The 26,702-nt window shown below is 41.6% G+C and overlaps 1 protein-coding gene across 1 annotated transcript; it reads right to left on the bottom strand.

The window, feature by feature from the left end:
- Positions 1-159: 159 nt before the first annotated feature.
- On the bottom strand, positions 160-26,641 carry LARS1 (leucyl-tRNA synthetase 1). The gene is made up of 32 exons (XM_072348310.1): positions 26,443-26,641; positions 25,803-25,921; positions 24,321-24,408; positions 23,597-23,677; positions 22,697-22,837; positions 22,160-22,321; positions 21,391-21,503; positions 20,974-21,037; positions 20,387-20,454; positions 17,103-17,328; positions 16,817-16,904; positions 16,639-16,715; positions 15,968-16,021; positions 14,915-15,055; positions 14,171-14,248; positions 13,225-13,310; positions 13,070-13,135; positions 12,890-12,972; positions 12,402-12,540; positions 10,746-10,958; positions 10,075-10,132; positions 9,101-9,164; positions 8,440-8,623; positions 8,102-8,192; positions 7,212-7,352; positions 6,484-6,624; positions 6,270-6,380; positions 5,094-5,204; positions 3,666-3,770; positions 2,625-2,720; positions 1,579-1,711; positions 160-580 (listed from the first exon to the last, which is right to left on the bottom strand). Exons 1-32 carry the CDS (start codon positions 26,512-26,514, stop codon positions 375-377), a joined length of 3,600 nt encoding a protein of 1,199 aa, XP_072204411.1. The 5' UTR covers positions 26,515-26,641; the 3' UTR covers positions 160-374.
- Positions 26,642-26,702: the final 61 nt, after the last annotated feature.

Below are 26,702 nucleotides of genomic sequence, written 5' to 3'. Positions count from 1 at the left end.
AGAAGCCTGTAAGTGACTTCACCCCCTCAATTAGAGATTTACAACCAGCTTCTCCACCTGGATCCCAATCTGGCTGGGGGAGAAAGGAGTGCTAAACCTGATACGCGACAATGCTTCTGAGCACACAGGCCCCAGTTGGAAAGGAAGATCTGCCACATGAATGTTTGGGAAAATTGTTTATTTCCAAAAAACCCAAAGGGCCAAAGGAAAATAATTATATCCACATTTCAAAAAGCAGGGATAAGTTTGCATGCAAAATGATTTTTGGTGGGTTTTTTCCTTTTTTGAAGAACAAATTCACATCTTTGTTACAAATACTTTCAAAGTCACTCCATGAGCTCTCTCTGCTAGGGATCAAGCTGCACACAGGCAGTTCAATGAACCAGATACACAATGGTGTCACCAATGTCCCTCGTTAGGCCACTCTCTGTGACGCACACACGTTTCTCAGCCAGGTCAATGTGGAAGACTGCCTGCTCTGGAATAGCAGTTTTCTCTGCTTCCTCTTTGCCAAGGACCGGAACGCGGCGAGGGCCAAGAACTGGATCATCAAACCTCATCAGCTTCACTTTAGAGAGATCTGCAATACAACGACCAGCTAATGAGGACACGGCTACGCACAAACCGTGATACCAACCAAGTTCATCAAAACAACACTGAATACATGGTACTGCTAAAGATCTTCTCCAAGTAAATACATTCTCTTGGAGACAAACCCATTAAGAGAAGTCATTCAGTGCTCACAGAGTAAACTGTAGCAGAGACAGCACCTGCGTTTCATCTTCAAGTCCCATGGTCACATTCCAAGCACCACACCTGCCTTTTTGCTCTCATGCCAGCTGTGGGTGACTGAGCAGTGCCTTTGTTTTCAGGACTTAATTCCAGAGATGGGGGGAAAAAGGGGCAGTTTTTGTGAAGGGGAGTTTTTGTGAAATACGTTCCCTTTTAAATTCACACCAGCAGAAGATTGCTAAGCAGACCAGGGAAAAAACAAACCACAAACAGGATCTTTCAGTAATGCCTTCCTCCAAGCACAGCCTTTCTCTCCTGTGCACCGACAGAACAGTGACACCTTCTGGAAGAGATGCAGAGCTGGAAAGAGTCACTTCTTCCCAGTCACCTCAAAATACTCACCTTGCAGCAGCAGGGCATTAGATATACATATACATCTACTCTGCCTACAGCATGTTTCCCTCTGCATGCATTTCACTACACAAGTTATCATGTACTCCTCCGTGTGTCATCATCCATCAGAGGTTATCTTTGACAGATAAACATTAATAGAAACATGAGCTGCAGAAAAACAAGGAAAAGATTTCTCTGCTGTCAGAAGCTTTTGGATTCAGCCCAGTTTTCCACTAGCATTCAGCTCTACAGTGATTCAGATTTGTTCCATTCTTACTTTCTTGCACTCTTTAACACAACCACAGCTGCTGTTCCCTTAGGAAAGCCATTTCCTACTGCGTAGAGACCTTTCTGAGCCATGGCTGCACCTGTACTACACCCATACTGTGGCACCTTACATGGAAACGTCAACCTAATCAGCACAGGCAGCTGCATGTCAGCTCCAGTATTTACCTTTGATGCCTCTGTCCATCTTCATTAAGCGCCTGATCACAGTCTCTCTATTATCTCCTTGCCTAATCTCAATCTTTGTAGAGAAATGGCCATTTGACGGCTGAGGGTTCACCAGAAACACAGACACACTGGGCTGTAAAAAAAAAGTTAAACAATTAAAGAGGGGATCCATGTTTGTGACCCAACGCTCAGAGGAAATATGCACCTAAACCAAACCAAGAGTGTTCCAGACAGACTGCCTCCATTGCACAGCATAGAATGCCAGTGGCAGAACAGAAACACATATACAGATCTTCAGAATATAAGCTGCAGGACATGCAATGTTTTAGGACATATTTAAGTAAAAAAAAAAAAAAAAATATGAAATTTCTACTGTTGAAAAGTTTCAGAGCTAGAAATATTCATATCTGTAATTACTATTGCAGAGTTTCACCAATCTCATGCCTTACTCACCAGTGCTCTCTGAGTTCCATATTCAATTTTTATGCACCTGAATGCCACTTATTAGCCCACTGTAAACTAACAGGAGACTACCTTAAATATTAAAACACTACAGAATTCTGCAAAACAAGTTTCACATGGAAGCTCGTGATGCCTTGCAGCAAGTATAGCAGCACCAGAACCTCTAAATAACAGCAAAGAAGTGAAATTCAGACCAGCAGGATCGAGAGCTCTCAGTTCTCTATTTTTGGGCCCATGTTTTAGCTTATCTGAAGGGTGGTAGGCAGTGCACGTGGCTGAAGGAGATGTACACACTGATGCTCAAGTCACTAATTTTTAACAACAGTCTTCCAGCCAGCACAATTTAAAGATTCAATCTGAAGTGCCTGAAGGCCAAGATGCTGTCACATTTACAGCCATAGACATAGAAAAGACATGCAATTGCTTCAGTAAATGTTTCCTGTTTTGAAGGGTGTTAGGAATTTTTGCCCTTAATCTATTTACATCTCCAAGTAAACTTTCCGATAGCATATTTGTGGGTTGCTTTGTATTCAACTTTCCAGACCTCCAATATCAGAATATCCAATTTTTTTGTTGTTGGTTACCTCAGTTCTGAATACAGAGAATGGTTTTCCAGGACAACACTCTTCTTTTATTTTATCTTCTGCTTCAGAAGCAAACTTCACTTCAATGTGATCCAGCTGCAAGAAAGGTAGGCAAGGAGAGGGGATGGAATCAAGAGGAGTTTGATCGTATTAGAGGGAACAAAAGGAGTTACCAGACCTCCATACACTTCAAATTCACACCAACACTGCTCAGTAAGCTGCAGTTCCTCATCATCCTTTCTAACACTGGGGGCAGGAAATGGGGGAGAATGAGGAGGGCAGAACACCGATACACATCCTCCAAGTACGAAATCAGCAGAGCTGGGAGGGACAGCTTCCCTTGGCTTGTAAAATCACATTATGCAGGTAACTCCTTCTAATCTAGGTCAACAAACAGCACAGCTCATTTGCAGCAACAGCACACTCACATTAAACTTGACAACCCCACAGTAAACCCCAAGCCTTCCATAGCAGAGCTGATAGCCAGCCAGCCCCCAGCTCACCCAGGAACAGAGTAATTGTGCCAAGGTTCTGAACGGCACAACCACTAAACTTTGTGACAAAGCAGTTCAGTTCTTATGCATCTCTACACTCTCCTGCATGAAAACCCCACTGTGCAGCAGGACATCTCCTTCCTTCCACAGTTTATCATTAGTAGCAAATTCATAGATTTTTAAAACAGGTACTGCTTGCCCTTGTATGATTCTGATGATCATACAAAGCTGGCATAACTTCCTCTATTCTGCCATTTTACTTCATTAATATAGTTTTAAAAGCCCTGCCCAGATTCCACTCTCAAAGAGGGTAAAGTAATCTCCTACAGTTCACACATGCCTCTATAAGAGTCTGAGGACTTCAGGCTAAGAACTGTGATCATTCTTACCAGTGATGCCTGTAAACATGTCCTAATTCCTTCAGTTGAAAAACACAGGAGAACAGTCAGGTCAGATAAAAGGATCTCTTCAGAAGTGGCACTGGAAAGGCTGATCCTCCAGCTATCCCACTAAGTACCAAGTAACAAGCATGTCCATACATACAAACCTCCAGGGAATTCGTCAGATAGACAATATTCTCCATAAGCACCGCCCGTTCATCAAATTCCAGCTCCAGATCAAGAACACGTGAACCATTCTTCTCCAGGTTTTCCTGGCAGAGGAAAAAATGGATTAAAACCATCTAACGCTGCAAGATGATGCTTCAAAATTGCAATCTATTTACATTAGTCATGAAAAGAACAGGCTTTAAAATATGTAAGCTCTCTTCTGGCACAATATGCTGGCATAGATGCAATAATTCTCCTGTAACAGGGTATCTTCTACAGGGAGCTGGTGACACTGATGGGAGGACTAAGAGCAATTATAACGCATCTTTAATGCAGAATTCAAAAGGTGTTTTACTTTCTGACACTTGTAATCTCCATTTAATGTGTGAGTTGAGAATTCTCCCAATAAGTCAGCACTTCAGTGCTGTTTCACAGCATGAAATTCAGTCTTATGACCTAGTTTAGAATAAAGAACAAGCATACAGCAGCTGAACACGTTCACAACAGTCATAAAACAGTTCTCTGCAGGGAAATAACAACCACTTCATATGTTAACATAAAGGTAAATTAATTAGTATAGAAAACCAACAGCAACAGTAACAACAGCCAAAGTATTAAAAGCAATATAACAACAACTTTTTGATTTATTTATTGAAGTAAAACAGAACTTCCTCTTTGGAATTTAATTAGTCTCTTGCTCCCACACACTCAGTCAGCTGTCTTCTCTGAAGCTCTGCTTCATCACTCTCAGCATGGCCATGGTTCCCTCACTGTAATGTGCAAGATCCCCTGCACTAACAGTGAATTGCTTCCCTTGATAAATCACAAAGCCTTATCTTCCGATAGGAAGCACAAGCAGAAATGCTTCTTATACCCTGGAACTACTGAATAACCTGTTTCAGAAAACAACATATTGGTCTAGGGAATCTAAGCTCACATGATTCTTCTATGTATTCATATGCAGTTGCTTACTGTTCTTCTTTCAGAGTACAGGGATGAAATGTTGGGTAAGTCTCAGCATGACAAACCATTCCCCGCATGCAAGGGAATTGTTAATTGTCAAACTAAAGACAAAAAAAAAACAGCCAGGTACATTTCAAACCTGACCTGCTTTTATGACTGAAAGTTTGGCTGAGCTGTTGCAAATATGCGAGCTGATCCAACAAAATACTACCTCTCTTTACAAATTTCTCTTATGCAGGAAGCTTCATAGCAGCTGCTCCATTCTCTTTTCCTCTGAAGGCTCATTTTAGGCTACTCTCCAGTAGCTCTATGCCTCCCTTATACTGTGACGCCCAAAACTGGGCACAGTATTACAGGTGTGGCCTGAAGCAGAAGGATCAAGTCCCTCAACCTACTGGAGGTTCTTTGTGCAGGGTCAGGATAACATCAGTCTTCTGCATGAGAGTTGTCACTCTGACACTTACCTTAATCATGGCAACAAAAGGCATGACCTTCTTCATGTACTTCTTCAGCTCTGGCAATGCATTAAGCTCACTGGCAATTACCTTATTGTCAGGCAGTTGACCTCCAGTAACCTAAAGATTGATGAAGAACCATTAAGTACAGGAAAAAACAAACCACAACATATGCCTATTATTATCATATATCCTCGATGCTTTACCAAAATACCATCAATGACTGTCATCATCATCGATTCCACACAATCATTTTCCTATCCCTTTAAAAACACTTACAATGTAAAATTTACCAAAACCCACGGATATCCACTGCCACTCTTTAATCTTGTCTGCAAGAACACATTAGTGTACCTAAATTATCAACTAAAAATGCATCTTAAATCCATATTTAAGTCCACCCTCAAGCAGATATTTAAGTTCTAGTTTCCTCAATTGTTTTGATTTTACATTCACAGCTCAGATATTTGCCATTACTCCCATCCAGCGTACCAGACTGAACAGCAAAATTTAATGCTGATGCAAGAAATGCTATAGAATTCCCAATGCTCCAAAGACAAGTTTCACATGAGGAATATTGATTTAATTCAATACTGCATGTTGTGACAGCCCTGACCCAAAGGTATCAGCTACAACACTGAGGATGACAGCTCAGCAGCAAGGCAAAAGCCACCCAGCAGTCTCCGTGTCAGAAACTGATTTTCCCACTTCCAGTGAAGTGAATTTCTTGCACTTATGATATATGCACTGCGCTTCAATGTATTTCTTGAAACCTCCTCATTCAACAGTATATGCCTACTTAGGGATCAGAAAACACCTTTAAACCCACTTGCTTAGCAAGACAACATTAATCTCTTGGTCAGTAAGATTTCCTCAGAAACACTGCTGGGAAAGAACTCATTTACAAATGGATAGCCTTTCAAACGTAAGGGAACACAGGCCCATTTTTACTCAGAAACAGCCAAAAGCAATAAGGACATACTGCTCAATCAATGACACACCTCAGAACGTTCTCATTACGCATTAAAGCTCATTGGACATCTGTAGAAGTACAAAAGGAATTAAAACTACCTTGCTTTACATAAAGGTAGTTTGGTAACACGCTACAGCTCACAAGCTTCCTTATAGATTAGAGTACACAAAAATGTGGAGAAGCAGCCCAAAATCCCACATAAGAACACCCACCTGATAGTGCTGGCGCAGAACTGACAGAGTTGTGTGCTGCCATGGTGGGTAGCTCTTGGCTACATAGATGGTGCAGTGAGAAGGCTTCTCGGAAGGCTCTTTAGCACCTTTCTGAGGAAAGGAAGGAAAAAAAATTCATAACATCAGGAGGGAGTTCCGAGGCCATCGAGAATTACCAACTGCATACACTTAGAAGACAACCATTACACATCACCTTTCCTTTCACAGGTGCCATGTAACCCTTGAGACGGAGTCGGAGGTCATGAGCTGCTTCCATGAGGTACTGAGAAGAGCCAATTAAGATCTCATCCACAGGGCCTGCTTCTGGCCAGGAGGCTTTCATGATGGAATCAGGCTGTTAAGAAAGGAAGAAGTTACAGTGCATTTTTATCTTAGCGCATGTATCTGGTGGTCCTTCAATCAATTACAGCTTGACTGAAAGCAGAAGTTCAGGCAGTCTGAACCTCAGCGAGCACTCATCCATTACTCAGTTGTAAAGGAGTAAGAAAACAGCCAACATGCATTTATTCGTGTTACATAAACAAGCACACCTGCCACACAGATGCATAAACTCACTTGTAAGCACAACATTAATTTCCCCAGTTCACCTATAGCACAAAAGAAGCTGTTCCATGCATAGATGTAGGAATATTTCATTACCAGATTAATTTTAAATCACTTCTTTGTATGAATTTAGTCAAAGTGACTTTCATTAAAGTTACCTTTATCATTACAGTAACCAAAGATACAGGTTAACTCAACACACAACACTGTCACACACAACATCCTATCATAGCAATTCATACATTAACATTATAGGACAGATGTTTCCCCTGGTTTCAAAGAAATGAAATCTACAAGTCTGACACCAGCCTAAAGAAAAACAAAACCAAAAAACCTTAGATCTGAATCAAATGACAAAACAGAAACATACATTAGTACCTTTCCCAGCAGTGACCAGATGTGCTCACACAAGTGGGGACAGATAGGAGCCAAGAGCAGAGTCTGAACTTCAATAAACCGAAACACCAGCTCTCCGTGCATCCCTTCTATCGCCAGCTCACGGTATTTATCTTTTGCTGCCTGGAAGAAAGGCAGCATCACCACCATTAACACAGCAATTGCCACGGAGAAGCACTCAAAAGGAAGATCTCCCAGCTCTTTGCTCTAATATGCCTTTAGAATATAAGATGTGTAGAAGTCAAGAACAGATTATTGGAAGCAGTGTATTTTTCTCAAGTGCCTGACTGTGAATGTCAGCTGACAACTTCACTTTACAAGTACCAACTTGTTAGAAGTGTTAATTAGAACAGGTATAAAAGACCCAAAAATACCTTTGCAAATACTAATAAGAACAAAGAGGAGCAATGAATATGATCACATTAGGCATACAACTCAGCGTATTTAACCCCATTCCTAAATACCATAAAGAAACCACATAAAGGAGAGTCTGCAACTTGTTAAGTGGAATGATTCTGCAGACACTCTGGATAAGGTTTAAGGAGCATATATAAAAGCAATATTTCCAGAAAATTCTGTTGTTATCTGAATTACTTATAAGAAACTTGTAAGAAACTCTCCATTGAAAAGGAAACATTCCTCTCAACAGTGCCTACATGCAACATCGCAGGTGTCTTCCTCTGAGCCTCTGCAAAATGCCACAAGCAGACCTTTATAAATTCAGATTAAGTCAATCTAATTGGTCTTGTTTCTTGATAAAGCTCAGATTCCAATTCAGCTGTCTGGTTAAGGATCACAGACATCAGGATCAAAAGAAACCCACACAAAGCAACAAATGTCAAGCATTATTTATCTATAATGAGGGCTCCTACCTGAAATTCAAAGAAGCCGGTCTTCAGAGCCTCCTTAAATAACATCTTCTCATAATTCTGGTCTGTCTTCTTTATGCCTGCATTCATTTCACTAGGGAGGAAGGTGAAAACACCAATATTGCAAAGCCCCCTCTACTTAATAGGAACATTGTGTAACGCTATGCTGCAAATGCCACCAGTATAACACAGTCACACCAGCTCTTCTGAAAGTAAATTTAAAAAATGCTTAATATAAGTTAATTAATTCCACAAAAGAACTACAAAAACGATCCTTGCAAGAAAAGAAGTAATAGAAAGCCAGCTTGTACCATGTTGTATTATTAGCCTTTGTACAGTACCTGGCAAAGACTCTGTCATTGAAGGTGTTGGCAGGACCACTTCTTAAACTGTCTCTGTTTGCAATCATCTCCTTTACCCACTCCACCCATGTGTAGAGACGAAGAATCCCAGCATCAGCCATGGCTTCCACAAAGTTGGCATCTTCAACAGTGTCCCCAGCATCAGCCAGGGCTAAACGCATTCCTGAGGGAAATCACAGAGCTAACAGAGCTGGTACGCAATGAGCTGGCTTATATAGGTGCAGGAGGCAAGGGATCCAAAGTCAGTGACAACTAACGTTTAATTGTTCAAATCCCCCCTGTGGCGCAAGTGGCAGAAATGCTGCTCTGCTACACAGAGGGCTCAAATCCCGGGAGTTGGACTCGATGATCTCTAAGGTCCCTTCCAACTCGCACGATACTGTGAATTGTTTTGATCTCCAATAGCAATGGGTAAAATAAGCACCTTCCAGAAGACTTCAGCCTGGGAGATCTTGATTTGAACAGGTGTTCCATTAATGCACAACCCAGTTTTTCTAAGCACAGCTCAGCTTTTCAAACAAAACCAGCTGGTAGATTTATTGCAGTGCAATATTCCAATATTCCCACTGCTTCTCTGAGAGCAAAACATGAATTCTCATCATTTTGGCATCACTGAAATAACAGACAGGTCAGAACATACCATCTGCAGAAAACTTGTCCACCGCCTGAGTCAGGGTAAGGAAGTTGCCAGTAGATTTAGACATCTGAAACAAATATAAGAACCATTGTTTTCTCATATACCTACTCTGTTGCTGGACAGGCAAGAAGACAGAAAAAGAGTCTGGTGAAAACACTAAGAAAGTATTTTCTCATGAATTTGAGCAAAGGAACTTTAGTAAATCTGAAATAGGTCACACTGCAAAAACAGACTGACCTTCACAAGTACAGATCCACTCCAGAACACTGAACTCAGCTTGTGACTTGGGCAAGCTGTGTAACTACTAAGGTAGCCACACAACGTAAACTCACGGAAATTGCACCTGCTTCCTGGATCATGTGAGTTCCACCTCACAACCCATCAAGTTTTGGAAAAATGGAACAACCAGCACCAAAACTCAGTTCCAGAAATACTCGTATCCAGTCCCTGAGAACTGAGTACTACTTCAAAATTAGCATTTTCAGCTTATCCTGCATCAGTTTTTCAAGTAGGATCGTGATGGCTTTTTGGTTTCACACCAGACAATCTCCAAGGCCAAACTCCTAGGCTTCGCCACTTCTACATTCAATCAAACTCAATTTCAAAACTTGCATGCATTAGCATGTTATTCACACAAACTTCCTTCTCCTTATACTGACCCCAGGCCTCAAAGCTAAAAAGCAGAATGATGCTTTGTTTGTTTGTTTTACTACATTTCCATTATGCTAAAACTTAACAAATTCACTGAAATCTTCACTAACCCAATCAAGTGATACAAGAACTAACAGAAGAATGTTAAGCAGCAATTCCTGTCCCTCCAATTACCTCTGGTGAATGAAATCCTGGAAGTTAGGAGTGAAGGAACAAGAACTTTCAATTTCCTCCTTTTATCTCCATATAGATTTTTTTCTATTTTGATTCTGGTAAAGGCCTATTTGAACATCCACAAGCAGCTCATACACAAAACCTCACCGTACCTTTTCAGAATTGAGAAGGAGGTGTCCATTTGCTCTAACAGCTACTGGCCATTTTTCTCTGTTTGAAGATAAGATACAAAGCATATTACAAAGTAAGTACTTTAAAAAAACATAACAAAAAACAAACTACAGTCTTCTGTTCCAGTTTGGGATAAACACCTTAAGTAGAACCTTCAAAAAAGTATCTGGGAGGTGTCTTAAAAATTAAGAAATCAAGGAATATCTTTGATGGCGAAGAGAACTACAATAGAAGAGCTAGGGCTTACCACTGCTGAAATACAAAGCAGGGAGCCTTGCACCCACACTTATATTTCATTTACCCACCTTCCTCTATTCAGGGATATATAATTTAAAAGTCAGTCATCAGCACTACCCCATAGCATTGGGGAGAGCTACCCCATTTTTTGTTGGGCAAATCTACACCACAAGTGGAAACAGATTTAATATCTATCATCAGGAAATAGCTTCTCCTATATAGAGCTTAATACGACTTCTAAATAAATATTCAAGGAAATATAAACAGTGTTCCCATGCACAGGAACTACACCTAGCTAAGAGTCCACCATGCTTTTATGATTTCTGTTATCAGTACTGCACATTATAACACCATGCAATGCAGGGTCAGCAGCTTTACCTCCTGCATGCCTGCTTTGCATCATTTCCAAACTCACCTCTGATCTGACCACATTGCCACATGGTTATAGAGGTAGTACGACAAGTGATTTGGAACAAGATCTTTGCCAGATACTCTGAGATCCACAGGATACCAAAACTCAAACTCCTCCTTTAGCTTGTCCAACTTCTCTTTTGGAATCTCTGTTTTAGGAAATGGAGCTGCCTTGAAGAAGATGTAATCCCAAACTTCTTTGCTCATTTGATGTGCTCTGCAAGTTTGAATGAAAATAATGCTGAGCCTGCTCTAAAAAGGCTTTCCATTCTACACAGTTTTATCTCTGGCTACTTAGAGTTTCAGAGGAGTCCATCAGACGCTGCTTGGCATATAACTCAAACCAAATAATTTCAAACCTATTTTTACCATCTTTTAACATCTCCTAAGGTGCTTTGCCCTGTATTATGCAGAGAGGAACACATTCTAGATCCAAAGCACTTCCTGTACATATTAAACAACTATTTTAAATGACAGGCAACACCACCAGTCTAAAACACTCTTGTGCACCACTTCACTGCTTTATCTTTGGTATTTATTGTTCTATGCTTTAAATTACTAATGTGTGCAGTATCCTCGCTCCTGCATTTGGTGCTAAGGCTGCTTATCTGAATGGCAACTAATGTGCCATAAAGCCCTTAATTACCCTACCCCACGGAGTCTCAGCAAAAAGTATTTGTTAATAGTAAGAAGATGTTATCCACTCATTAACAACACACTGTAATTTTACATACTTAATCACATTAAATCTGTAACTCAGTGCTAAGGATGATCACTTCAAAGTTTGTTTCCAGGCACGGCTAGCACGCTGGTAAGCTCTCTAATTAGAAAGGCTCAAACCAAAATGAAAACCTTTCAGGATTACTTCTGCTTGTACACACAGGACTTTGGAAATGCTTTTCAGATTAGTTATAGCATCAAAACACACATGTTGCAATTCCACAATGTGTAAACTCCTCCAGAAAGTAGCTCAGAAATAGGTGAAATTAGAGTGTAACATCCAAGGCAAGAATGCCATTGGGTTGGTTTTTTTGTTTTTTTTTGTTTGTTTTAAATTCCAGACCACCTGTGCTACATCATCTCTCTGATATCTATTACTGGAAGTTCAGTCATGCCATCTGAAAGGTCACAGAGCTGTTCTGAGAGCTATTTCAGTACAAATGCTTTGTCCCCCTAAACTTTGAACATTCCTACATAAGGGCTATAGATAGAGGGCTCTACGCCTGTAAGAGTTACCAACTTTTAATGCAGTAACAAAACTGGAGTGTTGACCTTGTGCTTTATGTACATTGAACCATAAAATTCTTCAGAGCTGTAAAGCAGTCTCTCAGCAAGAACTGAGACTTGAGCAGCCAATGAAATAAATCACTCGAACACCTGGGGAGGACCATTTCAAGGCAAGTCAGAGAAGCACTAAAAAAGGTGATCTAATTCATGTGCAGTTCTGCTTTCAAGGACATTCCTCCCCTTCTCTGAGGACAGTACTACATCCTCTTTCCTTCATTTTTCTTTCACACAATTGCTTTAGCATAGCCAGCAGCAAGTTAAGTTTTGACAGTGACACAAAAGCAAACCATCAGCCTGCTTGGCAAGTCTCCATCAAGAACAACTTAGCGAAGCACACAACTGAACAGGCAAAATGGTGTTTCATTCTCCTTACCTGATGCCCAGAGGAGATTCTCCCTGGCCTCTCAGGTTACCTCCCTGTAACAGATGAGCAACTGTGTAATAGGCCATGTAGATTGTGGAGTCTGAGAGAGACTCAATCAGCCACTGCTCATCCCAAGGCAAACGGGTACCTGGAAGAGGCAGAAGCCAAGTATCAGACAGTCAGTACCACCCCTTGCTTACAGCACCTGCTTTCACACTTTGCAGTCATCATTTAAGGAGAAGACAAAGAAATGGTCAACAGCTTCTTATGCTGAAATCCCTTCCAAAATAACTGCCCAAGAAGAAGTTCCAGACCACATGAGTTTACAAGATACATTATGCCTCCTTGGGGTTGCTGGATCTAGATTTAAGTTGGTTAAATCTGCTCTACACAGAACTACACCACTTTGGATTCCAGGCAGCACTTCAGCCTTTCAAAGGATGTAATGAATACCACACTTACAAAGCGCCAACAGAGAAAAGGAGTGCTTTGCCTACCTAAGCCATATGTCCTGGAGCATGCATGTTCCTGCAGCCAACCTAAAGTAGCTTCAAAATTTCTCCTAGTCTCTTCACAGAACCTGGAAGAAACAAGCTGTTAATAACCTCTCCTCTCAGCACTCTGAGAACACCACCAGCAAACAATCACTCCTCTTCACACCTGCTTTTATAACTTACGTCTCCAGTTGTTTCAAGCACTCCGATGCCTGTTTCTTCCAGTTCACTTCACCATAATCTAAATACCTACGGTCAGAAAATTTTACCATTACAAAATTACCATAACTTGGATATAAATTGACAGGGACTTCTAACTACAGCACTACTTCACTTACCACTGGTCACAAAGGGCCACAACACATTCATCAGACGACCTTGACATCACTTGTTTCTCAGGTTCCATATAAATCATGGCTTCATCCTACAAAAAGAGATGTTACAAGTCCAAAAGGGCAATAAAGCTAAGATCTAAGTACTTTACAAAGTCTTGCAAATCCTCATGTTTCACTAAAACGTGTATCTTAATTTCAGTCTGCTTTACAGCACTCCTCACATGGCTTGATTACTGCACTGCCTTTCTGTACCAGCATTTCCTTCCAGAAAATGAGCACAATATTTGACTATGTACCTCCCAGATGTGCCAGCTCATATAATTTTGTGAAGACCATCTCCATGCATGACGACAAGGAAGGCAGAAGCAAAAAAAAAATTACTAATTCATCATCTTCCAACCAATTACTGTTTTGTGAGGTGTTTTCCTTTGGTAAAGTGTTATTCATAGCAGAATCTAAAATGTATCACATGTATGTCACAGCTAATAGGAAAAAAAACAAACAGAAGGCAGGGAAAGCAAAGAAAAATAGAACTGGAATTCTGCTTTCCCAGACCATCCATTCTGATACAGCACAAAATAGTATGAAGTGCTATACAATAATCTGATACCACAATGCTACAACAACAGGCAAATACTGACTTGTAGCTGCTGCTCCCGCTTGTTGCCCTCACCAGGAAAACCTTACTGGACATGACATAGTCATTTTTCAGTTACTATGCTTCCTTCCCTGCTTGATGAACCCCAGAAGGGCTACCTCCATACAAACAATATCCTTTACTTTTACTTGAAGATGACTTACAGTTCAGATACTAAATTTTCAGTATCTTTACAAGTATATCAAAGTTGATAATCAGATCAAAATATTTCCTAGATGAGGTTGTGAGATTAAGCAGAGAATAAGAGGTCTCTGCTTTAGCTATCCATCCCACATAGATATCCATACATACGTTATCCACCATCATCTTCTGTATACGTTTCTTGACATCTTGAACTTTTTGTCCTTTGAACCCGTCCACCAACATTACCTGTAAAAGATGAGTTAGAAGAGTTTATTCACTTTAAATTAACAAGAAAGAGGTGCAGTAGGTCATCTGACCCCCAGTAATTGCCACTTCTTTGTTATCTCTGACAAGCAAAATTAGGAAGCAAGCTTTTGCTTTTTGGAGCTTTTTGTTTATTTGTTGTGGTGGTTTGCTTTGTTTCACTTGCTTTGGCTTTGTTTGTTTTTCAATGAACAATCTTCCTTTCCTTAAAATAAGTGTATACGTGTCAGCACGCACACAGGCAATCCCACAAGGCAAGGCAGAAATTCAAATTGTTGCCAGCTTACAAGAACAGACCTGAGGAGTACATCATCACAGTAAGCCATCACGTAAGTACAGACAGCAAAACAAATAAATGGCTATCTTTTTATACCAGTTTCCAAATGAACGCTTGCAACAACATTGTTCAATTCCTCACAGTGTGACCATTGCAAATAAAATAAATTCTGAGCTTCAATTTGAAGTCAGACACTTCTCCGTTCTCCTTCAGTTCCACACAACTCTTCCAACTGCACAAGTTTTAAACAAAAAAAATGGACTGGTGAAAAAGAAATCTCCCCCTTTCCTGCCCCTTTTATTTATCTTTAATTCTTGTCCTGGGACTTTTTCCTCCCAGTCAGGCTAACCATAATCTCCTTTATTACTTACTCCTTCATAAAATGCTTTAAGGTATACTCTCTCCTTGGCCTCAGCAAGTTTCTCTCTGTCATTCTGGCTCTGGATTTTCAGCTCATCACAAATGAATGGAGCACAAAGGTTGCCATAACCTGGGATTTCAATGATGGGCACCTGAGAATTAACAAAACAGCATCAGGTATTTATTTCGAATCATTTCAACGTAATAAAAATCTACACAAGAATTTGATTTCACTTCAGGAGAAGAGATGTGCTCAAAAAGAGACAAGTATTTTTTGTCTTTGTTTGCAGCTGACAGTGGGGTTGAACAACAGATGACAAAGAGGAAAAAATGCAATTATTACACGTTATCTAAATGTGCTGCATGACAGCTAGGTAAAAACCAGTACTGAACAGCCTCACTGGCACAGCAGGAGGTGTCTGGGCAATGGCCAACTTCTACTTCATTGAGCTACTCTGTGCAAACTGACACCATCTATTGCCAATTGAGTTTCATGGGCATTGACAAGGTATTAGTGCAACTCCACTGGTTAGGTCAAGAACTCCTGATGTACCCTGTGAGACCCCTCACCTGCTCTACCACAGGCAATAACGCAGTCTCTCCTCATGTCATGCCAGCTGGCCCAGGGAAGCAAGGTCAACACAGGAATGCTGGGACAGCTCTATCGGTAACCTATGTTTTCCAAACAAAAACTGACCCAGCTATGCATTTGCATTAATAGTTAAGTAACTTCAGTCCTTTCCATCTTGCCTTGAAGGAAAGATTATTACTGTAACCAGTAGGATTACAGGATAGCAATGTACTGCATTCACCAAAACAGTAATTCCCACAAAAAATAATGCTTTTGCATATCTGTTATAGCAAAAAAAAAAAAATAAAAAAAATCTCGACTGCAACCCCTAACAGATCACATGCAACAACATGAAAATATCACTCTAAACTTCCCAGCTGAAGAGAACTTCAAACAAAAGTTCTGGGAGAGATGCACCATCCTGGCACATTTCTCATCAGGGAGCACAAAGCCACCACAGGTACTACAGACACACCCATGTGAATGAACTCACCGGTTCAAAAGGCAGGACCATTTCATCTCTGATACCATACTTCCCTCTGAGAGCCTTTAAAAGTTAAGGGGAAAAAAAGCAGCATATGAATGGAAGAAAACGATTTACTGTAGGTTTTTAACCATTCCCAATGTCTTTTGCATACATGCTATTTTACTATAAAAACAGACAAAACTGCTGCTCTGCCTGCTCGCTACTTCTCACATCTGACTTAAACCTGTTTAATTTTCAGGTGACTCTCAGAATGTGTATACATCTAAAGGTGGGAAAAAACGTTATCCCTGAAATGAGTGGAACAAAAACTCAGCAGCCAGTGACAGCCATTTAAGACAGTGATGCACTTTTGAAGCTCTAACAGCAACAGATTCATCTGAAATTCATATAGGGTTCTCATCTCAAATTCATTTCCACAACAGGAATCTACCTCTACTTCACTGGCACTCTTCTTCTGCACGTTAAGACAAAAGCAACACAACTCCCATTCAAAATCCTTCTTGAAGACAGAAGAACTTGACTGAGCTCAGCTAATTTTAACTTCATTAACCACAAGGATTTGAAATGGCAAAATTCCAATTAAAAGGAGTTTTGTTTTGTCCACTGAATATCCATTTTTGTTCCTCCGTGCTTTGGAAAGAAAATAGAAACAGAAGTGATTGAGAGAAGAGATGGACCTGTTTTTTTTTCAGATCTCTCAGGGCTGCAATGTCATCTGGAGAATCAGAAGGGACACTTGTAACCACTCCCGTTCCTTCACAAAGAAAAAGATACAGCAGATTAAACATCAGTCGACATACTGAATGCACAGTGTGCACCAAGCAGACTTCCAACAAGCTGCTGCTGTAACGTTACCTTTATCTTCCTTGATTGTGAGCATGGGAAGAGCATATACAACTTTATAGCTGGTGAGTGGTGCAGAAAGTGCAGCACCAAGAATCTCCTGTGTGGGAGAGAGGAATATAATTATGAAAAGAGCACTTTCAGCCTGAGTAAGCTCTTCTTGCTGATACTCATTCAAACTCACTGAGATCATCGACCAAAAGTACATTTACATTTTCTTTATAAATAGAACTCTACCACCACCTTTATAAGTACAAGCTTCACAGAAAGAAAAAGATTTGGCCAGCAAGCTGCTTACCTCTCCCATCAGCTCCTTAACAACAGGTACAACTCCATTGTCTTTCGTAAAGCCCTGGTAGGACATGTTCCTGGCAGCTCTTTGCGTGCAGATAAAGATATCCCCATTCACAGTTTCAAAGCCAATGTATTTCATATCTGGGCGAACCCAGCAGTTGGTCTGTCCAAACATGGTCTCTGGTCTGAGCGTCGCTGCCACCAAGAAGATATTTTTTCCCCTCAGGCCACTGGTGGGGAGGAAAAACATTCTATAAGTCACCAAAATAAAAACATTCAGGGTAACTGTCATGGTTTTGTAATGTTGCTGTCAATATTCCACATCATAACATCATGTGCTGTATGGATCATTAAAAGGTTCATACTCCAGTTTCATGGAATAACAACGTCCCGAGTACTCAGCTCTCAGAAGAAAACTACATATCCCAGAGGACTTCATGGTCAGAGATAAGTCACGGGAGGAGGACATCTATAATCTCACTCCAAGGCTGGAACTCTCTCTCTCTCTCAGACTCTCGGAAAGCAGGAAGCGTTCCAGCCGTGTCACCCAGAGTTCACAGTAGGCCTCTCGGTTTTCAGGGACTCTCTCTCTCTGTTTTGTTCAATTTATTAGCCTCAATCATATTGTATTACATTATGTTATCTTGTATTCTGATATCATATTTAGTAAAATAAGTTTTCCTCCTTAGATTGCCGCTGCTGTTCTCTTTTCCCATTCCCCTTTTCCCTCCCCTTTCAGGCCAGGGGCCCTACGGGGCAGCTGCCCCCTGTCATGGGCACAGGTAAATCTAGGTAACCCGTGACAGCTTAATGGTGGAGAATGTAGGTATAAGTTGCTGCCTTTTAGCTTTTAGAATGGATCTCTCTTTGCTCTCAGAGAGCTTCGTTAGCTTCATTAGGGGAGTGTTGTCTTTTCATAGCTGCTCACTGAGAATGTGACCTTGAAAGTCAAGGCAGACTGTCAACATTCAGGGGTAGCTGTACACTCTGAGCATTGCAATCTTGTTTTTGTAAAGAAAACAAAGGGATTTCTTTCTCTCTCAGAGCACAGCTAGCTAGCTCTGACTTTTACAGCGCCTGCCAGCTACAAGTCTGCTCTTTATTTTAGGAGCACTGCATAGGGGATTCAAAGCCATTATGGTCTTCAGAACTTATTGGCCCCTTCTTAATTTTTTGATTTCTTGTTATGGAATATATGCATTATACAACCAAGTAAGGGCACTGATGGAGACACCTGCCTGGTACTTCTATGCAATGGGGCATGATGTGAATTTTGACACTTACATCCCACATGGAATAGTTAATTTTACAATGGCTAATTTCACAATTGCTAATTTCACAGCAGCTAACTTTACAAACAACCATCAGGTAGATCGAGCTGCCAGAATTGAGGTGGCTCAAATGGACTTGGACTGGCAGAATAAGGGTGAATTATTTCTAGCTCAATGGGCCCATGAGACCTCAGGCCATCAAGGAAGAGACGTGATATATAAGTGGGCCAGAGACCAAGGTGTGGACTTAACTATGGATGCTATTGCACATATTATTCATGACTGTGAAACATGTGCCATAATTAAACAAGCCCAGAGGATGAAACCTCTCTGGGACAAAGGGCGATGGCAAAAGTACAAAAATGGGGAGAAATAGCAGGTTGATGATATCTCCTTGCCATGATCTCGCAGTGGTAAGTGTTATGTGCTTACCATGGTGGAGGCAACCACTGGGTGGCTTGAAACATATGCAGTACCCCATGCTACCACCCAAAACACCATATTGGGTCTTGAGAAACAAGACCTGTGGCAACATGGCACCCCAAAAAGAACTGAGTCTGATAATGGGACACATTTCAAAAATTCCCTCATAAGTACTTGGGCCAAAGATCATGGCATTGAGTGGATTTGTCAGATCCCCTACCACGCATCAGCTTCTGGTAAAATTGAACGATACAATGGGTAGTTGAAAACTATGTTGAAAGCAACGGGTGGTGGAACACTTAAGCACTGGGAAAAGCATTTGGCAGAAGCCACTTGGTTGTTCAATACTAGACGATCTGCCAATCATAATGGTCCTAGCCAATCTAGCCCCCTACATACTATAGAGGGAGATAAGGTCCCTTTTGTACATGTAAAGAACATGTTGGGAAAAGCTGTTAGGACCCTTCCAGCCTCTGGAAAGGGCAAGCATCTGCATGGAATTGTTTTTGCCCAGGGACATGGGTGCACTTGGTGGGTGATGCAGAAGGATGGGGATGTTCAGTGTGTAACACAAGGGAATTTGATGTTGGGGAGTGCAGTCAGTAATTCCATGTAAATATGTATATATTTGCTTGTGTAATGCATTTTAGTTATTATAGTTATACATTTAGTTATATTACATTTAATAGTACTATTTAGTTATCATAGTTTTATATACACACACACACAATACATACATATATATATATATATATATGTATATATGTATTAACCATGGTATAATAATGTAGAATAAGGGGTGGAATGTCATGGTTTTGTAATGTTGCTGTCAATATTCCACATCATAACATCATGTGCTGTATGGATCATTAAAAGGTTCATACTCCAGTTCCGTGGAATAGCAACGTCCCGAGTACTCAGCTCTCAGAAGAAAACTACATATCCCAGAGGACTTCATGGTCAGAGATAAGTCACGGGAGGAGGACATCTATAATCTCACTCCAAGGCTGGAACTCTCTCTCTCTCTCAGACTCTCGGAAAGCAGGAAGCGTTCCAGCCGTGTCACCTAGAGTTCACAGTAGGCCTCTCGGTTTTCAGGGACTCTCTCTCTCTGTTTTGTTCAATTTATTAGCCTCAATCATAATGTATTACATTCTGTTATCTTGTATTCTGATATCATATTTAGTAAAATAAGTTTTCCTCCTTAGATTGCCGCCGCTGTTCTCTTTTCCCATTCCCCTTTTCCCTCCCCTTTCAGGCCAGGGGCCCTACAGGGCAGCTGCCCCCTGTCACGGGCACAGGTAAATCTAGGTAACCCGTGACAGTAACATAAAACATGCTCTTAAGCCAAGATGACCTGCATGTTACATTTCCTAATTGGATCATTAAATTTAGTGCAGGGCTTCCTTCTCATTTGGTGCATGTCTGTTTGTTTTAACTTAAATCTGTGCTCCACACAGCTCAAAGCAGAGACCAAGTTCATGAAGTGACAGATGTAACAAGATGAAATCAAATCCTGTATTAGGAAAACCAGGCTAATTTAGCGTTCACTTTTGACCATAAGAGGGATCTGACTTGCCAAACCGAGACTTACCTTAACTTTGCTGGATAAGGATCTAACACCTTCATTTTTATTAGAGTGTATTCCTGACATCCAACACCCTGCAGTTCACATAAACAACACAGCAATCAATACACGAAGTTGACTCAAACAGTAAAGAAAATAAACGATTCTGTAGTAACCTAAATACTATTTAAGGCAACCGTGCTTTCTTCAAAGTAAATCACAAATCTACTGTAACAAAATGCTGCTTCATAAAACACAGACTGAAGAGAGGATCTATTTTACACCTCTGTCCAAAAACATACTCATGAAAGCAGCTATCTCAACAACACAATAAAAGCTTATTTGCTTTGTTTCAGCAGGTAGATGTACTGCAGCAATGCTAATGGCACAAAATGCCGAACACTCACAGGGAACAGCCACAGTGGAAAATATAATCTGCAGTTCAAGATAAGTACTCCCACTAGTAGTGGAGTTCACTCTATTTTCCCCATGAACCAACAACTGAGAACAGGCAGTTTGGAATGTATGAAACGCATTTTGCTCCAAGATGCATTTTTTTTCCTTTCAGTAGGTAAGAAACACAAACAACGCACGAAAACAACTGCAAACACTACCTCTCCTGTTTGCCTGTCATGATCCATGCAAGGCTGCCCATCTTTTGGAGAATAAATTGTGTATCTAAAAAATAAAAGTATATGTTCATAAACTATAAAGAAAAATTGCCTTCCTCAAAGGGAGAACCCCAAAGGATATCTTCAAATTTTGCTTAACTCACTGTCCACTTGATGCCAATTACTGTTATTGCATGAGCTGTCAGTATTGATTTAACATTGAATTGACAACTATGGTAAAACTAAAACACAAGCAGACTATCTCACCAACTCAGCACAGTAAGCACTTCATCTTTTCACTTCCTATAGGTTATTTCAAATAGAAGCCTTTGAGTTACAAACATATTCTGGTGTCATAAGTGCTCCATCTTTCACAAACTCAGTTCATCCACATTTACAATAAATTCAGAGCAGCCTTACCGTTTCCCAAACTTAATCTTATTTCTTTCTCTTAACGTTAGGAACTGCCATCGTACAAAGGAATCATAGTATGGGTTAACATCTGTGGTAATGAAAGAACGCCTCCAATCCACCTGGAATTGCATAGGAGTCTCTACTTAGTACATACAATAAAGACATTTAAAGGAACCACAAAACAGCTAAACTAATTTTAAAATAAGAAGCACATGCACACTAATGGTGCGTGTTTAAAAAGGTAACTAAGCAGCCTGCATCACAGCCTTTGAGAGCTGACGTACAACTTCAGGTCTTCTGTGCTGAATGTGCATTTCAGATGTTTGGTAGAAGTTTTAACCAGTCACCAAAGCTAAACTTCAGCATCACTGTTGCTCGCTATCTGTCTGTTTCTAAAAATGTATAGCCAGTAAGACAAGTATCTTCACGTAGTATCACATCATTACTTCTCCTAAAACTACCGTCAGTACTGACTGAAGAATGGTATCTTAATATGGAAACAGGAAAAGAATGCCCTGATTTCTTCATCTGATTCTTGTTTCAAGGAGTGACTGACACAGCTTATATTCTGTAGATAAGAAAGCACTTATTCACACGAGACTACTAAAAGACTTAACATTAAAAGATTAAATTAATAATTCCATAAATAATACAAACACTTCTGGAGTAACGTCTTAATTGTGCAGACAATTTCTAGTCTCAAAGGAACAGAATTGTACTCATAAATACAAATATGGCTGCTTTCAGAACTGAGCTTTATATTTCTAACAGTTACCTTTAATCCCATACTTTTCAGGTCCTGGACAGCAAGGGGAGGAAAATAATCCAGCCAGTGCTCAGCTTCAGAGAAACTGACTACTTCTTCATCTGACAGACCCAAAGACTTCATGATTCCCCACTGGTATTTAGAAGAACCGGTCTTGGCAGCAGCTTTACTCTGACAGGAAAATTGCAGTGAGAAAAAAAATAGTATACAGTCTCATACTGGAAATACCTGCACATGCTCTTCCCCTCACCCCCAACTGACATTGTTGTTTTTATTTCCAGATATAGAATATGAATGTTCTAGTTTGCTACAGTGCACCAGCTCCTGGCAAAGTTTTCACATAGCAAAATGGTTTCTCTGGATCCATGCAGCTGATACATTTTTCCCCTCAAGTCAACATTAAAAGTACTGAGCTACCTTGGAAAAACCGTTTAAATACCTGCATCACATTTCTCTCTGGGGAGTGTGAAGAAGGGAAGACAGGCTGTGCTACACAACTGGAAGCTCTGAGAGCACAGCTACCAATCCCCATTTAATCAACTTTACCTTCTTCCCTTTTGCTTTGTCTTTGATGATTATCTCTTCATCTTTTCTAGCAGAGTTTTCTTCCTCCTCTTCTTCCTCATCAGGAAATTCAGGTGGGCAGCCATACAGCTCCATTTCTCTTTTGAGCTTATCTGCACAAGCCTAATTAGAGTTATTGGTAGTCTGTCAGCACTTTTCCATATCTATGACCAAAGCAATTACCAAGGATCAATTTTTACTGTAACAATGTGCTTTCCACTACAACAACTTTCTCAAGACAGTGTGTCAACTTCTAGGAGAGCTTTCTAGTTGAAGAATGCCTGTAACAGCAGGAAGATGTTCAGTGAGGATTTACTTGTGTAATACCATAAAGGGATGGAAAGTACCACAACAATAGCAGGGTGGCAAAGTCTTTGGCTACAGCAAATGAGAACAAGCCCAAGTACAGCAGCAACAGACACAGAAATGAAGAAAAAGAGCTGTTTACCTTTGGAAGGCCACATGTATGCAGGGATCTCCAACAAGAGATGCCCTTGCCTCCACTGCAGCCCTAAAATGAGGTCTGGGAAGGGGTGGATCCTGGCTCCAGCTCTTCCATCACTCAAGTACATTGCATGCACTTGAGCTGCCCAGGGCTGGCCCTGCCTTCCCACCCAGTGCTTCAAGCCAAGACTTAACATCTCTGCTACAACTTGCAAACAAAAAACTGCTTAAACTGAATTTTGAAAATTTCATTTTCTTTAAAGTCAAACTGCATAGGTCAAATAAAGCACGCACCTTTATTACAAAGTCAGGTTTCAAATCACACTATCTCGATAAATCTTTGAATAAATCACCATGACATTCTGCACTGACGGAAAGCAATGTTCTGCATTCTTCTAAGAATGGAAAGCATGACGAAAAGCGCTCAGCAAGTCCTACCTTTATGGGCATCCCAGTGCAGTGCAGACCAAATGGAAACAAACAGCTCTTCCCCTTGAGCCTCTGATACCCAACTGCAAACTACACAGAGTGGAAAAATGAAAAGAGAATGGTAAAAATTTAAATCAGGACCCATCCCAAAAAGAAAATGCAATTCCTTCCTCCCGTTAAGCTATTGAAAGGCAGTCTCATGCAGCAGGCAGCACCCATGAAGGTGCTGAATGAAACAAAGGTGCAAACACATCCTGCTACCAGACCTGCACTGCTTGGCCAAGTCAGGACAAACCTGCCAACCTTTCCCAGGAGGCTGCCTTAGACTACAGAAGAATACAAAGAAGAGATGAATTTTGTGGAATCCTATCCATTAGTATCTAAAACCTGTTAACACAGGAAACAGAGCACTGTATTTACAAAGAGGGCAATAAGGCTCTATGTGATGCTTGTGCAGCTAGACAAACAATAAGCAGCAACATCTCCTAAAAACCTCAGATCTCTGAAAGAGCAGCACCTGCACTCCTGTTTCCTAGCACTACGCAAGTTACATGCAACCCTTTTCTCCTCCTAAACAGTAATATTCCTGTCAAAAACATGGGAAAAAAAAGAAAGCTGGAAGATATCATCATTAAGCCTATAAAGTACTTAGCAAGTTATTCTGTTAGCTACAAAGTAGCATTAGCTACTTCAAAAGTATCATTTAAAGGTATTAGTAAAGGAAAATATTTACCTCACATTTGGATAAAGAAAAGGTGTGTCCCAAGTGAAGTCGGCCATTCATGTAGGGGTAAGGAAAAGTAACAAAGTACTTCCCTTTACTGAGAAGAAATTCAAAGAATTAAAATGTAATCAGCTTTAAAGCAAGCATCAAGAAAGCATAAATAGCACAGTTAACATCATTATATGTTCAGGCATTATCAGCATGCAGTGACATCAAAATAATTTGTATCTTGCAAAAACAGCCTGATTTTAAAGTACTGCTATGACTACGAGTTTTGTCACCTTATGAAATGCCCCTGTAGCTTTATAGGACTGACATCACAAAGCAGGTCTGAATTGAATGCAACACATTCCTAGATGCAGGAAGTTCTAGTCCTGATTCTGTAAATGAACTGCTTAGTACCTTGTGGTAGCAATGGTAATGGGAGGAACAGCTGGACTAGATGAGGTCCTTTCCAACCTTGTGATTCTATGATATGTTTTACCTCCCACAAAGCTCAGCTTTTCCACTCAAACACAGCATATAATCACTTGAAAGTAATCAACCATCACATTGTTGCACAGCACTTTGAGTGTAGATTACTGACCTTCCAAAACATCTAAGATAACTTCTAGATCATTAAGCCTCCATCTTCACACTCTACCCCAACCCACAGCTTACACCTACCCTTCTGACACTGCCACTGATTTAGAAACCCGCAAAAACAAAAGCCAAGTCATTACTTTGCTTGCAAAAGACTACAGGTTAAGAGGGTGTTTGTTAAAGCACCTGAGTGGTTTATAGGAATGTCAAACTAAACCAAGATAAGAATAACTCATGCTGCCAAGGCTGTCATTTTTTCACACCGATACCCATTCAAGCTAGCAGTGCTGTTTCAGAAGTCTTTCCACACTGCAGATAGCAATCCTATTGATCTGGAAGAGATTCAGCATGCTCAACATTTCCACAGCTTCAGGCTTAAACAGGTTTCTCAGGGTTATTCAGGCAGAAATAAAACCAGGAAACACACCTGGTCTACAGCAATCTCCATGCCAAGTAAAACAGGTCAGGACTCAAGCTGCGTGTGAAACAACCCTTCTCATTGAAGCAGAGCAAGTGCCTGCCTTGTGAATGACCTCACCTCAAACAAAGGAGCTGTGCTTCTACCTGGGGGGAGTCATTCCTTTACCTCTCACTTTGTCACGGAAAAAACTCCATGACAGAGAGCAGAAGCCTCTGAAGAGAACTTCACTTTCAAAATCAGAGAGCACTGATAGCACCAAAGAAAGGAGGATGGCTATCTTCGTCCCTTCTGGGACCTGAGCAGCGGCAAATGGTCACCACTGCTTGTTGCCAACATAGTGCACAGTACTGCCACCCAGACAAAGAACACAACTCAGAGAAAGACTTTTCCCTCTGAATAAGGATTGGGAAAAAAAAAAAAAAAAAAAAAAAAAGCCATAGAATTAAAAGTAAAACATACAAGAAATATACAAGAAATTGTAACACTACCTCCTTTGACTGTGCCTGTCCAAAGCACTGATCTCAAAGACTCGCTCATCTTCCCACTTCTGCTGGATCTCCTTCTCAATCTTCTTCAGGAAGTCGACTTTTGCTGTCCCCTTCCGTTCCTGCGAAGCACGGCGGGACAGAAGTCAGCACGAACGGCCCAACAAACACATCAGGGCCGCAGAGCATCGCAGGTCAGTTCGCTACCGGGTATCCTCGCTCCAGAGCATTACTGCAAGTACAACGCTGGGATCCGTGCACCGCAACACGACCCGTCAGCAGGGTACCGCTGCCGTCAGCTCCGCACCCGCCCTCACCGCGCCCTATGAAACACGGCCGGCTCCATACGGACACCGACGAGGCACCGCGGCGGGCAGCGGCCGACAAACGCCGAGGCGACGCAGTACCGTAACGCGCAGCTCTCCCTCACGCCGGACACGGCGCGCTCCGCTCCCCACGGCCGCGTCCCGACCCGCACACGGCGCTCCGCCACGGAGCCGCGCGGCTATTCCGAGAGCGCTGCCCAGCGGCGGCGGAGCCACGCGACGCCTCACACACACCGCCGGTCCCCGCTCCCCGCTGCCGCCCGGCGAGAGTGGCTCCGCTCAGCACCCAGAGCTCAGAGAACCGCCACCCCACTCACCGCCATGCTGCCGCCGGGCGCGCCGAGCTTGACGGGAGGGGAACGGAACGCCCCGCCCCACGGCCAGAGCATACAGCGACGGCGCGGCCTGCTCGGGCCGAACCACTGCGACGGGGCCGGGGGACGGACCGCCTGCCGGGAGCCGCCCGCCGTGCGCCCGACGGGATCTGCGGGCCGGACACGAAGCCGCGGCTTCTCGTGGAAACGCAGCTGGCGAGAACGCGAATACAAAAAACCGCCCCCGGCTCTGCCTGTCCCAC

Source organism: Excalfactoria chinensis, chromosome 13, assembly GCF_039878825.1.
Source record: "Excalfactoria chinensis isolate bCotChi1 chromosome 13, bCotChi1.hap2, whole genome shotgun sequence".
NCBI classification, from domain to species: Eukaryota; Metazoa; Chordata; class Aves; order Galliformes; family Phasianidae; genus Excalfactoria; species Excalfactoria chinensis.
The sequence above is the reverse complement of the archived record's forward strand: the minus strand, read 5'-3'. Positions and strand labels throughout refer to the sequence as shown.

Coding starts and splice junctions, on each gene's coding strand:
- LARS1 (XM_072348310.1), bottom strand. CDS start 26,514: ATGCTCTGGCCGTGGGGCGGGGCGTTCCGTTCCCCTCCCGTCAAGCTC. Junction 21,038..21,390: donor AAGATTAAGTTTGGGAAACG/GTAAGGCTGCTC, acceptor TTTATTTTTTAG/ATACACAATTTATTCTCCAA. Junction 16,716..16,816: donor CACAATCAAGGAAGATAAAG/GTAACGTTACAG, acceptor TTCTTTGTGAAG/GAACGGGAGTGGTTACAAGT.